At 39.1% G+C, this 12,025-nt stretch overlaps 1 protein-coding gene across 2 annotated transcripts; it reads right to left on the reverse strand.

Annotated features, from left to right (window-relative positions):
- Window positions 1-505: 505 nt before the first annotated feature.
- eif5 (eukaryotic translation initiation factor 5) lies at window positions 506-11,639 on the reverse strand. 2 transcript variants are annotated; one of them, XM_074609709.1, is made up of 12 exons: window positions 11,549-11,639; window positions 9,854-10,095; window positions 6,974-7,253; window positions 6,741-6,822; window positions 6,479-6,651; window positions 6,266-6,377; window positions 6,018-6,145; window positions 4,198-4,359; window positions 3,126-3,287; window positions 2,839-3,003; window positions 1,544-1,684; window positions 506-964 (listed from the first exon to the last, which is right to left on the reverse strand). In XM_074609709.1, the coding sequence occupies exons 3-12, from the start codon at window positions 7,043-7,045 to the stop codon at window positions 866-868; spliced, it is 1,296 nt and encodes a 431-aa protein (XP_074465810.1). In that variant the 5' UTR covers window positions 7,046-7,253; window positions 9,854-10,095; window positions 11,549-11,639; the 3' UTR covers window positions 506-865. The 2 variants fall into 2 exon arrangements, with proteins under 2 accessions (XP_074465810.1, XP_074465811.1); XM_074609710.1 differs by having other exon boundaries at window positions 11,544-11,595.
- Between the last annotated feature and the right edge of the window lie 386 nt (window positions 11,640-12,025).

Raw genomic sequence — 12,025 nt, forward strand, 5'->3', positions numbered from 1 at the left:
AATTTCACACTATATTTATCTTTGAATCACAGATTGGCCTCTAATGTCTCCTGTTTAAGTGAAAAAAAATAGTACATTTAAAATAATCCTTCAATTCCTACATATTTGTTATACGGCTGCAGCTAGTGAATAATTTTCATCTATTAATTATTACTTTTTTATGTCAGATTTTATTAATTTACATATTTAACGGTAAAAAAAAAAACAAATATTCAGTGTACTATTACAGAAAACCATATGTTCATATTTGAGAAGCATGGAGGCAAAGACATTTGCTTTCAAATGACTAAATCAACTATCATAATTGTTGTCAATTTTCTATCCACTGGAAGCCGCTACTCAAGTGTTTGTCTCAGATAAACAAACCACAGCTGTTATCAGACATGTCTATACTTCCTGATGTGCAGGTTCCTCATGAATAAAAGTTAAGACAGTAAAACCTGCTTGTGTTTATAAATCAAACTTCTTAAAAACAGCTAAGAGATAACAGTAAAAAACAACAGAGTGTGGTGGATAGCAAAACATTCATTCTTTATTGACTGGAAAAATACAAGGGACCAAAAAAAAGAAAAATGTGCAGTCAAAATGATCCCCAAACCCCCGTGATTAAAATCCCCAGAGCGACTTCATTTCATCAACTGAATACATCTCAAAATTACAGAGTTAATGTGCAGCAAGTAAAGCGCTATGTTAAGTCATGCCACAAAGCAGAGGAAGGTTGGGGATGGGGGTGGGGGGGGGTAATAAAGGAGGGAGAGGCCAGCCGTTCAGGTGGTACAGGGCAGCATCGTGAGTCAAAGCCACAACACAAGAAAAGCATCATCATCATCATCGTCGTCGTCGTCGTCGTCGTCGTCTGAGACGCTCAGATCGCATCAATGTCAATGTCGTCTTCTTCTTTTTCAGGCGTGTCTGGTTTCACAGTCTCAACTTTGAGCTCGCGGGCGGAGGACGAGTACACCACCTGAGGACAGACAACAACGCCGCCACGTTTAACATCATCCACACAGTGTTCAGACTCAACAGCTACAACCTTAAACTGACCCCGGTGTCTAAAACAAGGCTGACTTTAAGTAAATACAAGTAGGTTTTTATAAAAAACTCCCCATTCAATGAAAGAACTCAAGTTTCAAATCTATTTTGATAATCAATTAAATCAGTTTGAGTTATTTTTTTAAGAAGAAAAGTCAAAATTCTGTGAATATTTTCTGGTTTCTTTCCTCCTCTATGACAGTAAACTGACTATCTTTGAGTTGTGGACAAAACAAGACATTTGAGGATGTCATCTTGGGCTTTGGGAAACACTGATCAACATTTTCTGACATTTTATAGACCAAACAACTCATCGATTAAATCGAGAAAATAAGTGAATTATTACTGTTATTATGGACAAAAAAAACTTTACTGAAAAAAGAAATGAAATATTGCGACTGACATCTGTTTTAATGTTTTCTACATACTATTTAGATTTAATGTGGGATATAACGCAGCTAATCAGCCACTTCACATGAACATAAAATTGTGATCCAAGTCTGTCCGTTACCTCCACGTTCTCATCATCTTCCACCTCCTCTTCCTCGCTGCCACCGCTCTCCTCCTCTGCCTCCTTCAGCCATTTCACAAAAGGAGCGGCCTTAGCGTGGATCTCTTTGGCCAGTTCCTTCGAGACGTACTTCTTGGAGACCTGGTGGAGAAAAACAACAGTCAGTCAGTCAGTCAGTAACAGCTACGATTAAATACAATCACACTTAATTATAATCCAAATGCCTCTGCTAGTGACACATTTAATCCACATTAGGAGTTAATTAATCTCCTGCGTTCTATCAACAGCTTTACTACTTGATTACAGGCAGAGCTCAAAGTAAAATTATATAATATTGTGACAATAATTAAGTTATTAAGGGGAAATTTCATCTGTATCAAGTTAAATTTATAGAAAATTTCAAGGCACAAAGGAAAAGGTGAAAAATTCAGTTTGATACTTAAAGATTATAATTTTTTTATTTAGAGTAGTTTTATATTTTCTCCTCATATGCCATTTGATAAAAATATAAATTTTAATATTAAATGTACAAAACTGGTTTAACAACTTGTCATGTGACTGTCTAAGTAATATAAGAATTGTTGTTCTATTCTAATGTAGCAGTTGTATTAAATTACACTTTATTACCAAAAATCAGCAATAAAGCAAATTATTATTATTCATTTGTTGTTAGTATTCAGTTGTATTTTTACTAATAAGTAGTAGCATTTGATTATTCTAGGTGTTTGCTTTTTTTAGATTATATGCGATTGTGTTTTCTTTTGCTTGTTATTTGTTTAGTTTAATTATTTTCTTGTTAAGTATATTTCGTTTTTGCATAATTAGTAGGGCTGTCAAAGTTAACGCGATATTAACGCTGTTGTTGTCTGTTGAGCTTAAGTTTGCCATGTTGTGGTTTGAGCATATTGTTTTATGCTAAATGCAGTACCTGTGTATAATACAAATATACATACATTTGCATAAAGCAGCATATTTGCCCCCTCCCTTGTTGATAAGAGTATTAAATACTGTATATTTTGAACAGATAAAAAAATGTGATTAATATGTGATTAAATATTTTCTTTGATTGACAACCCTAGTAATTAGTATTTTATTTTGTTTGTGAATTGGGTAATTTGCTTTTTAAAGCTTATATCAGTTAATATTCATAACTGGCACATGTAGTGAGGCCTGACAAGAAGAAAAAAGATCTTTATTATTTGTATTATCTTTTTCTTGAGTTTCTGGCCAAAATAATATCCATGTTCAGCATTTAATATTTAATAAAAGGTCAATATATGGACATCTAGGCTCACCTTCTCTGCCCAGGCGAATATGACGTCTTCTTCCAGCAGGTCTGAGTCGTAAAGGTCTTTGAGGATGATGGGAACTCGAGCCAGCAGTTGGACCTGATGCAGCTTCACGACACACTCAAAACCTCCCAACAGATACTTCTGGGCCTTCTTGCTGTTGAAGCAGAACTGAGGGAGGAAGTTTAAAAATCAGAATATCTGTCAAGAAACGAAGTTACATTTGCTCTACAGTTTAGAGCTTTTATCCCATAAATAGACTTAATGACAACTGCACGCTTCGTTCAACTTACTCGTAGGAAGTGGCGTTTGTACTTCTTGATCTGGTCGCGGATGTTCTCGTTGAAGAGCAGCTCGCTGAGGATGAGGGGGCCCATGGCCTTCACATCCAGGCGCTCTGCCTCCGCCAAGATCTCCTTATCGGCAGCGTCGATGGTTCCGTTCTCCTTCTTGTGCTGGAAATGGAAACCAGTGAAGTTAAGATTTAATAAGTGTTCACTTCATGTTCCCCCAAATGATTCTGTGAATAACAGAGGTTTTATACCAACAAGCTAATAGTATATTAAAGTTATTCTGAATCTACATCATTTTTAGTCATTATTAATCATTTTACAAACTGAAGGACTTTAAAGCTGGGCATACACTGTACGATTTTAGCCCGTTTCTGGACCGAATTTCAGCTTTGTCGGCCGTCGTTTGCCGTGCAGTGTACAGGAGGGACCGAGGACCGATTGACTCCTTCCGACCGGCCGTCGGACAGTAAGGTGAATTTCTGACATGTCAGACATTTTGGTCGGCCGTCTAAAGACTCTCGCTCAGTTGAAGCAGAGCCACGAGCCAATTCCCCAACATCAGCTCTACACTTTTTACAGAAATTAGAGCGTAGCTATCAAGATAATGTACAATAGATATAGTAAAACGTAGCTAGCACACCTCCTTCTCTCTGTAAACTGTAAAAGCCATACTGTCCTCGCCACCTGCGAGTCCATATACTTCGGCGCCCCTTTTTGTTAAGAGGTTTCAGCAGACAGGATGGCACAGATGATCAAAGCAGCACGGTTCTGCCTTGTTAGCATTGTGACCCGTACAGACCTCTGCTAGCAAACAAACTTTACCTGCCTCGGAGCTTTCAAAATAATCTTTATTGACAACTGTCAACAGCCAGAACAGCCTGCAGCGGAGTAGTTTTTTTCCTTCTATTTTATACTTAAAGTGTGAGCACCCAGGTCGTGGTTGACGATCGTGGGACCGTCCAGTGTGAGCACATACATCGTGAGCTGATGTCTCCATCATTACAGCTTGGAGAGGAAGCAAAAGAAAAGGACGTTGTGAATAAAAAGTCAAATTAAGAACAGACAGTCTTACTTTAACAAAGTTGTAGAACAGGTTGACCCTCTCCTCCAGGGGCTTCTCCAGGTCCTCGCTGAGCGTGAGGTTCTTGGCGTGGTTGCTGATCTCCTCCATTCGCCTCCTTTGCGCCTCCTCTGTGGTCTCCTCTGCCCAGTCCCCATCATCAGAATCTCCTTCCTGGCGACAGAGAGGTCAGACAAAATGATGGAAATGTGCTCACAAATGTCTGAACTGCAGGATGTTTGTATAGACAGAGACGACTCCAGACTAAATTAATCGTTGTTTGTTAGAGCTGACTGAACCTGTTGTCTTGTTGTCTTGTTGTCTGTTGGCTTTGGACAATTGTCAACAGTCCAAATGTTAAATGTTGAAACACAAGCAGCAGTGCGAGAACTGAAAATCTTTTTAATGTTATGATTACTGAACGGCTAACTAGGAATTCGGTGCCAATTTTCAGTACTTGTTAGTTTGTTGACATATTTTAAGACATAAAAATACTGATCAATAATTTCTGATGTTTTTTTCGACAAAAACGTTCAATTGCCCGGTTAAACAAAATCTTAATCATCCACTCTTCTCCCTCAGAGACCTGACCTCTGGATGTACCAGTAAACAGCCTGATCATCTTAAGGTTTGGTGCTTCATTTGTTCACCGTGGACTACTAGCATTATAATACCCTTTCCCACCAACATTAGCGCATAGATGCAGGGTTTTTTTAAACACAGGAAACCCTGCTAAAAATAGGTGAAAGACTCCTTTCCCATTGTGAGTATGCTGTGCCGTTGCACTAGCCTGTTTTTTTTGTTTTTTGTTCCTGGTGTGTCACGTTCGAGGTCACGGACACCACCGGAAACAGAGTTAGTAAACAGTGGAAACATTACGGTGGTTACTTCTTTTTTTTATATCCGTTACTCATTCAGTCTCTCTTTCAAACTCAAACTAGAGTTGGTGATCGTTGGAACAATGGAAAGACTAATAGATTTATTATTATTTTGTTTCTGTCGAGTTTGAATGAATCAGGTTTCGATGATCATCAAGGTAAAATTAATGTTTCTGTCTGTTTCTGTTTCTTTTCACATGTAACTCGGTGTATTGAGGGTTTGTTTTGACCAAACCAGATTTGGTGATTGTTGGAACAGAGGAAAGACTAAAAGACGGTTTTGATGAGTTATTATGATTCTGTTGAATTTGAAGTGTGTTTTACGACGATCAGCGAGGTAAAATTACTATCGTCTGCCTGGAGTCTGGTGGCTTTGAGGAGAGAATATTAATTGTATGTTTTATAAATTATATGAATTGTTCAAATCCCTGTTGATTTTATTTACTATATTCACTTCACACAGCATTGCAAAACGGGGCGAAAATTAGTGTATCTACCGGGGTGCTTGGAGCTGGAGCCGATAAATACCTGTGACTACTGCAGAGTCATTTGTCCCGGGAATGAATGCCGATTGTAAAGGGCCTTAAGATTAAAACCAGTCTTTGTCAATAAAAAATTAGTTGATGAAGCTCAATCACCACACAGATTAAATAAGAGTCAGAAGTATCACTGGACTGTGAGATAGGGGGTGATTTTTGACAAGGCTGATCTTTGTTTAGGCAGTGAGTACAGTCGGCTGCTCACAGGGACGTTGACCTCAGCGACCACTTTGAGTAACCAAACGTTTTCTTAAAAAGGTCCAACAGTAAGCAAATAACACAATGTCTGACTGATTTCATCAGGCTCTGTGTTTGCGGTTGATAAAACTGGTCACACAACTGTCCGACTCTCACGGCAGTGGTAATGTGGCTCCTAGAGAGACTCTAGTTGCCTGATCCTGGACTAGAAACCCACCACAGCGCCAGGAGCGTCGAAGTTTTCCTGGCTTCCAGCCTCTCCGCTGCCGGAGCCGTTCTCCTTGTCCTTCTTGCGGTTCTTCTTCTCCTTCTCTTTCTTTACAGATGCACCGCCTTCAGTGGCCTCTGTTATTGGAGAAGCAAATTAGTTATTATCAAAATCTGTATGAGTGAAAGTTTCTAGTATTTTCAACTGAAGTGGGGGATCAACTCTGATTGTAACTACGAGAAAGAGCAAAATGTCACCTGGTGGGTTTTTGAGGATGAACGTGCAGAGTTTGTGTCTGGTGTCTAGCATGCCGCGGTATCCACAGGCTTTACAGGAATTGCCAATGGTTTGTTTCTTGGGATTGACATGCTGTAAGAAAAGACAAATAAAATCTTATTAGATCTTAAAAGCTGCACAATCGAGTCTTAAACTTCCCTGGATCTACGTTGCAGATGCTGTGAAACACTCACCAGATCAGTTTCAGGGTTGTCACACTCGGGACACAGCACAAATTTTCTGATGAACCCATCAAGCATGTCCTGCAACTTGTTCGCCTCGTGGGATCCGTTGACGATGTAACGGTCGTTTTTGCTATCAAACTGGGTCTGAGCACCGAGTTCACAACCAAAAAACTTGGTCGGGTCTGCGGAGAAGATCACACGCGACATCAGACATCACAATGCCAACCGAGACCAACAGAAGATGATACTGCACAGGTCAGGTGTTACTTACATGTTGGAGGCCTGTTCAGCGCCTTTGCAACATCAACCATGTTGACAATGACCGTCTTGATTCCATTCCCTTTGCCTTCAACCTGGAGGAGATAAAGACACAGAACATCAACACCCAAAACATCAGAAAAAATTAATGATCTTTCGACAAGAATTTCATAAATGTCCTCTCAGGCAACTTCAATTTGATTTGTGTCATCTGTAATAACTTTTCAAATATTTGCAATAACTCACCTTGGCAATCAGACGGGGCATCTTGTAGCGATAGAACTGGTCTGACACGCTGCGGTTGACGTTGACAGACATTTTGGCTGGATGTTAGCACTATCAGTAAGATAAAAGGATCTTGGTTGGGGATTTTTCGGGATCTTCTGTCTGGAAAAGAGGGGATGACATAAACGACTGCAAGCGCGCTCTGTCTCTGACATGAAAAACGCTGTGCCGCTGTGGCCGCAAGCTCCTTGCTTGAAGGCTAGATTTCCACCACACAGGTTCCAACGGCTGCGCAACAGCTCTGAAAGAGGAGAGCGACAAACAGCAATGAATTAAAAAAATGAAATAACAGTAACTTCATGTGTGAGCTGCTAGCCAACTCGACTGAATAGAGAATATCAGAACTGAAATGTTTTTGTAGCTGGTTCAATCACGTTAAGCATTTTGTATTGTTATTTAAATGTTTTAGTCTCAGTTTTTTTAATTGTACACCTTGTACTGAAGGCAAAGTGGTGTTTACCCAGTACCATAAGTGTAGATATGAAGTGTTGTAACACAACTGCATAAGTCTGTGCCAGTAGTCGGGGAGAAAACTCCCAATATATTACTGAATTGTGATAATTGATTTCCTTTAATGTTGCAAAGATGCCAAAAAAAAAAAAAAAAAAAAATGGGTTTGAGTTTCTGTTCAAAATGTAAATATTTGATTGTGGATTAGTTTTGCATGATGGCAAACTAAATATGTTGGGTTTTAGACTGTTGGTCAGACAAAATAAGCAATTTGAAGATGCCAATTAGGGGTTTGGGAAATTGTGATGAGATTTTTAGTTTTTTATCGGACAGTTAATAGCAGACTAACAAATTATAACCCTGATAATATACTTTATTTTGTAATCAAAGTGGGTTTGTATCCCTGTGGATTGCTCATAATCCACCAGTAATAACACATAATAAATTCAGATTACCGTGGTGCATAATGATATAGTGACTGCCACCATTTAGCCAGACCGGACTGAGTTATAATACAAGTATGTCAGTCCAGATGGACTGGCACTAGAGTCCAGAGACTCTCAGAGACAGCTGGGGGATATTTCAGAGTACCTTAAACAAATATTTCTCCTATTATACAAGTTTGACCATTAATACCTTCATTGCCATTTATTTTAGAAGTATATTATTCTTATTATAAATGATTTAGTCTCAGTTTTTTTTATTGTATACCTTGCACTTTATGCAAAGTGGTGTTTTCCCAGCACCATATGTTATCATACGTGTACATATGCAGTTGTGTTACAACACTTCATAAGTCTGTGCCAGTATTCAGGGAGAAGACTCCAATATATTTACAGAATTACGATAATTAGTTTCCTTTAAAGTTGCCTGAAAACTGGTTTGAGATTACTTATGAGAGAAAATATTTGGGGTTTTAGACTGTTGGTCAAACAAAATAAGCAATTTGAAAATGCCAATTAAGGGTCTAGGAAACTGATCAAGATTTCTTGGTTTGTTATTTGACAGTTTATAACCCAATCAATTATAACCCTGATTATATCATTTATTTCATAATCAATGTGGGTTTGTAGCCCTGTAGAGAGCTTACAATCCACTGGTAAAAAACACATAATCATCATCATGCACCACAGGAATCTGGTTTTATTGAGTGACCGCCACTATTAAGCCAGATCAGACTGAGTTATGATACAGGTATATCAGTCCAGAAGGACAAGCAATAGAGTCCAGAGACTCTCAGAGACAGCTTGGGGATATTGCAGAGTCCCCTATACAAGTTTGAGTATTAATACCTGCATTGCCATTTTTTTAGAAGTTTATTATTCTTATTATAAATGTTTTAGTCTGGGTTTTTTTTTTGTTGTTTTTTTAAATTGTATACCTTGCACTGAATGCAAAGTGGTGTTTTCCCAGCACCATATGTTATCATATGCATACATATGCAGCTGTGTTACAACACTTCATAAGTCTGTGCCAGTATTCAGGGAGTTATCTGACCCAACCAATTATAACTCTGATTATATAATTTACTTTGAAATCAAGGTGGATTTGTTCTCCTGATAGCTCACAATCCACCAATAAAAACACATACAAAAGAAGATTCCTGTGGTGCATGATGATGATTGAGTGACTGCCACTATTAAGCCAGATCAGACTGAGTTATGATACAGGTATGTCAGGACAGGTAATAGAGTCCAGAGACTCTCAGAGACAGCTGGCGGATATTGCAGAGTCATTTATACACGTTTGAGCATTAATACCTGCATGCCAGATACATTACAAATATGAAAAGCCTCTGCACTCAGAAAATACTGCTGACGAATATCCATGTGATCCAACAGTGAGCAAGCATGACAGATTAAGCCACAGGAGAAAAAATGAAACCCAGGCACTAAACTGGATGCTTTTGTGGCCATATACGTACACAAATTGTTTAGTGAAAGCCCTTTGTCTTACATGAGGGCCTCTGGCTTTAGTCACATAAGGCCCTCTCTTGTTATTAGGTCACAAACAGGAGGCCTAGCAGCTGCCAAACAACTCTCTACTCTCTCCCTGCTGCTGACGGCTTTAACACCACCACCACCAGCTACTCATGTAGTTTCCTCATTAAGATCCACATGAAAATGACTCATTGACACAGTGATGTCTGTCGTTTTTCAGAAGGGCAGAGGTCGAGGCTATTTCAGAAGGAGGAGGCTAACTAGCTTAGCAGGCTGCTTGGTGCAGAGTGCGTCATACAGTCAGTCACTGCACACGAGTGAGGGGACTGGGAGACGCCATTTTGATATACAGTGAGCTCAGAAAACATGTCATAATGCACAATAATAACACCCACTAATATAGAAACACACATTTTAAAATAGGGCTGCAAATACTTAATGCAAAACTTACCGTTTTCGCAAAACAAAGACATAAACACAACGCTGATCGTCCAAGAGCCGCAGTGAACGGTGGTCGATGGCTGGTGCTGGTGTCCTATTGATTGCAGCAGGGCTTCTTCTTAACGGGGTTGTGGCTCTCAAAGCAGAAGCACAGATAAACACCCTGAAGCGTCCAAACGATGCAGGCGCCAGGCTCAGAGGCTGCAGGGGGGTTTGATCTGGAAACGTCCTCGGGGGGTTTTTAGGGGGGACCTTTTGGTGGAGGGAGGGAGAGGCGTATTGTTATCTAGCGACCCAAACTGCGGACTAAAAAGCGCATGCATCATCATCAGGTGTTGTAGTTTCACTGGGTGGGTTAGCTCCACTCAAACCGGTCACGTACACAGCAGAACTATTGTAAGAATGTAAAATGAAGGCTTTTAGAAGCAGACTGACAATGTTTTTAGCTCCTTTGTTGTGCAGCTGACTCCCAGAAAAAGTTCATTTGTCCCCCCCATTTGTCTTCAGATAGTTCTCTTTTAATGCACATTTTAGTGCTTTTGTGAATTGTATTTTATCTCTATTTGTGTCTGCAGCTTTGGGTTCTTGCTGCTGACCATCTTGGCCATGCAGGTCTCTCTTGGAAAAAAGCTTCTTATAATCTCAATGGGACTAACCTCAATAATAATAATAATCATCTCACTGCATGAGTTGTAAAACTGGTTTTAAATGCAGATAAGACCAAACTTATGTTGTATTTTATCTCTTATTTGTGTCTGCAGCTGTGTGTTCTTGCTGCTGACCATCTTGGGCCAGGTCTCTCTTGGTTGGAAAAGAGGTTCTTATAATCTCAATGGGACTAACCTCAATAATAATAATAATAAACTCACTGCATGAGCTGAAACTTGTTTTAAATGCAGATTAAAGCAAAACTTATGTTGTTTTAGGTCATAAAATGTTCCTGTGCTTACTGTTGATGGAAAGGAGATAGAGGTTGTCAAGGTTAGGTTGTCTTTAGATAGTTTTTCTTTTAATGCACATTTTAGTGATTTTGTGAATTGTATTTTATCTCTATTTGTGTCTACAGCTTTGTGTTCTTGCTGCTGACCAGATCTCCCTTGGAAAAGAGGTTATTAATCTCAATAATGGGACTAAAATAAAGGTTAAATACAAAATAAATAAATAAAAAGAAAAGAACTAAACAAAGTCTGGACGGTTCCAGAAAGGATCCGTTATGTAAAGTAACGTTACTGTAACTAAAGAGAGCAGGTAACGACGTCCAAGCCAGCTGGCAACATAACACGTGTTTCATCACCAAATTACACCCCAAATTATAACAAATATATACGTTAATAAAAGTATATTTCATCCTCAACGTGATATCAATACTTTCCTGCGTCTAAAATACATCTTCACCGTTAGTCCGTTATCATAAACAGGCGCTCACAGCATTATGACTCCAGGAAATAGCCGGAGCCCTGCGCGCTACAGCATGATGACTCCAGGTAATAGCCGGAGCCCAGATGCTAACACGCTAACGCTAACTAGCGCTGACGACGCGGTATCGGTTGAAGATATAAAACATGATTTACTGATATTATTTAAGATAGTTAGCTACATTTTCACTCCGTGTAATTACGATCCGTAGTGTTGAATCCACGTCAGGATAAAGGCCGAGAAAAAAAGTGATTAAATAAAGTCACAAAGTCACAAAGTCACACCTTACCTCTCGAATGTTCTGCGAAACACTGAGCTCTGAAGCCTGCGTCTCTTCTACTGCCGGAAGCCAACAAGCTAACTGACGCAGCAGAGATAGCTACTTTCGGTCGTAGCATTAATATACAAAATAAAAGCACGCTTTTACTTGTGTATGTGGATTATATATGGCAAGGACGATGTAGATATCTTGAATTGAGGGGAATCAAAGATATCTTGAACTGGAATTATGACTAGTCAGAATTATATTGTAGATATCTGAAACTGGAATTACAACATGTCATAATTCAGATGCAGATATCTGTAATTCACACTGCAGATATCTGCAACTGAATTGTATATATCTGTAATCAGATCAGAATCAGAATCGTGTTTATTGCCAGGTGTAAGAGGTATACACTAGGAATTTGCTTTGGTTTTGTCGGTGCAAGTAAGCAGTATAAAAACAAAATAATAGATAAAAACGTTAGAATAAAATAAGAATAAA

Source organism: Sebastes fasciatus, chromosome 15, assembly GCF_043250625.1.
Source record: "Sebastes fasciatus isolate fSebFas1 chromosome 15, fSebFas1.pri, whole genome shotgun sequence".
NCBI classification, from domain to species: domain Eukaryota; kingdom Metazoa; phylum Chordata; class Actinopteri; order Perciformes; family Sebastidae; genus Sebastes; species Sebastes fasciatus.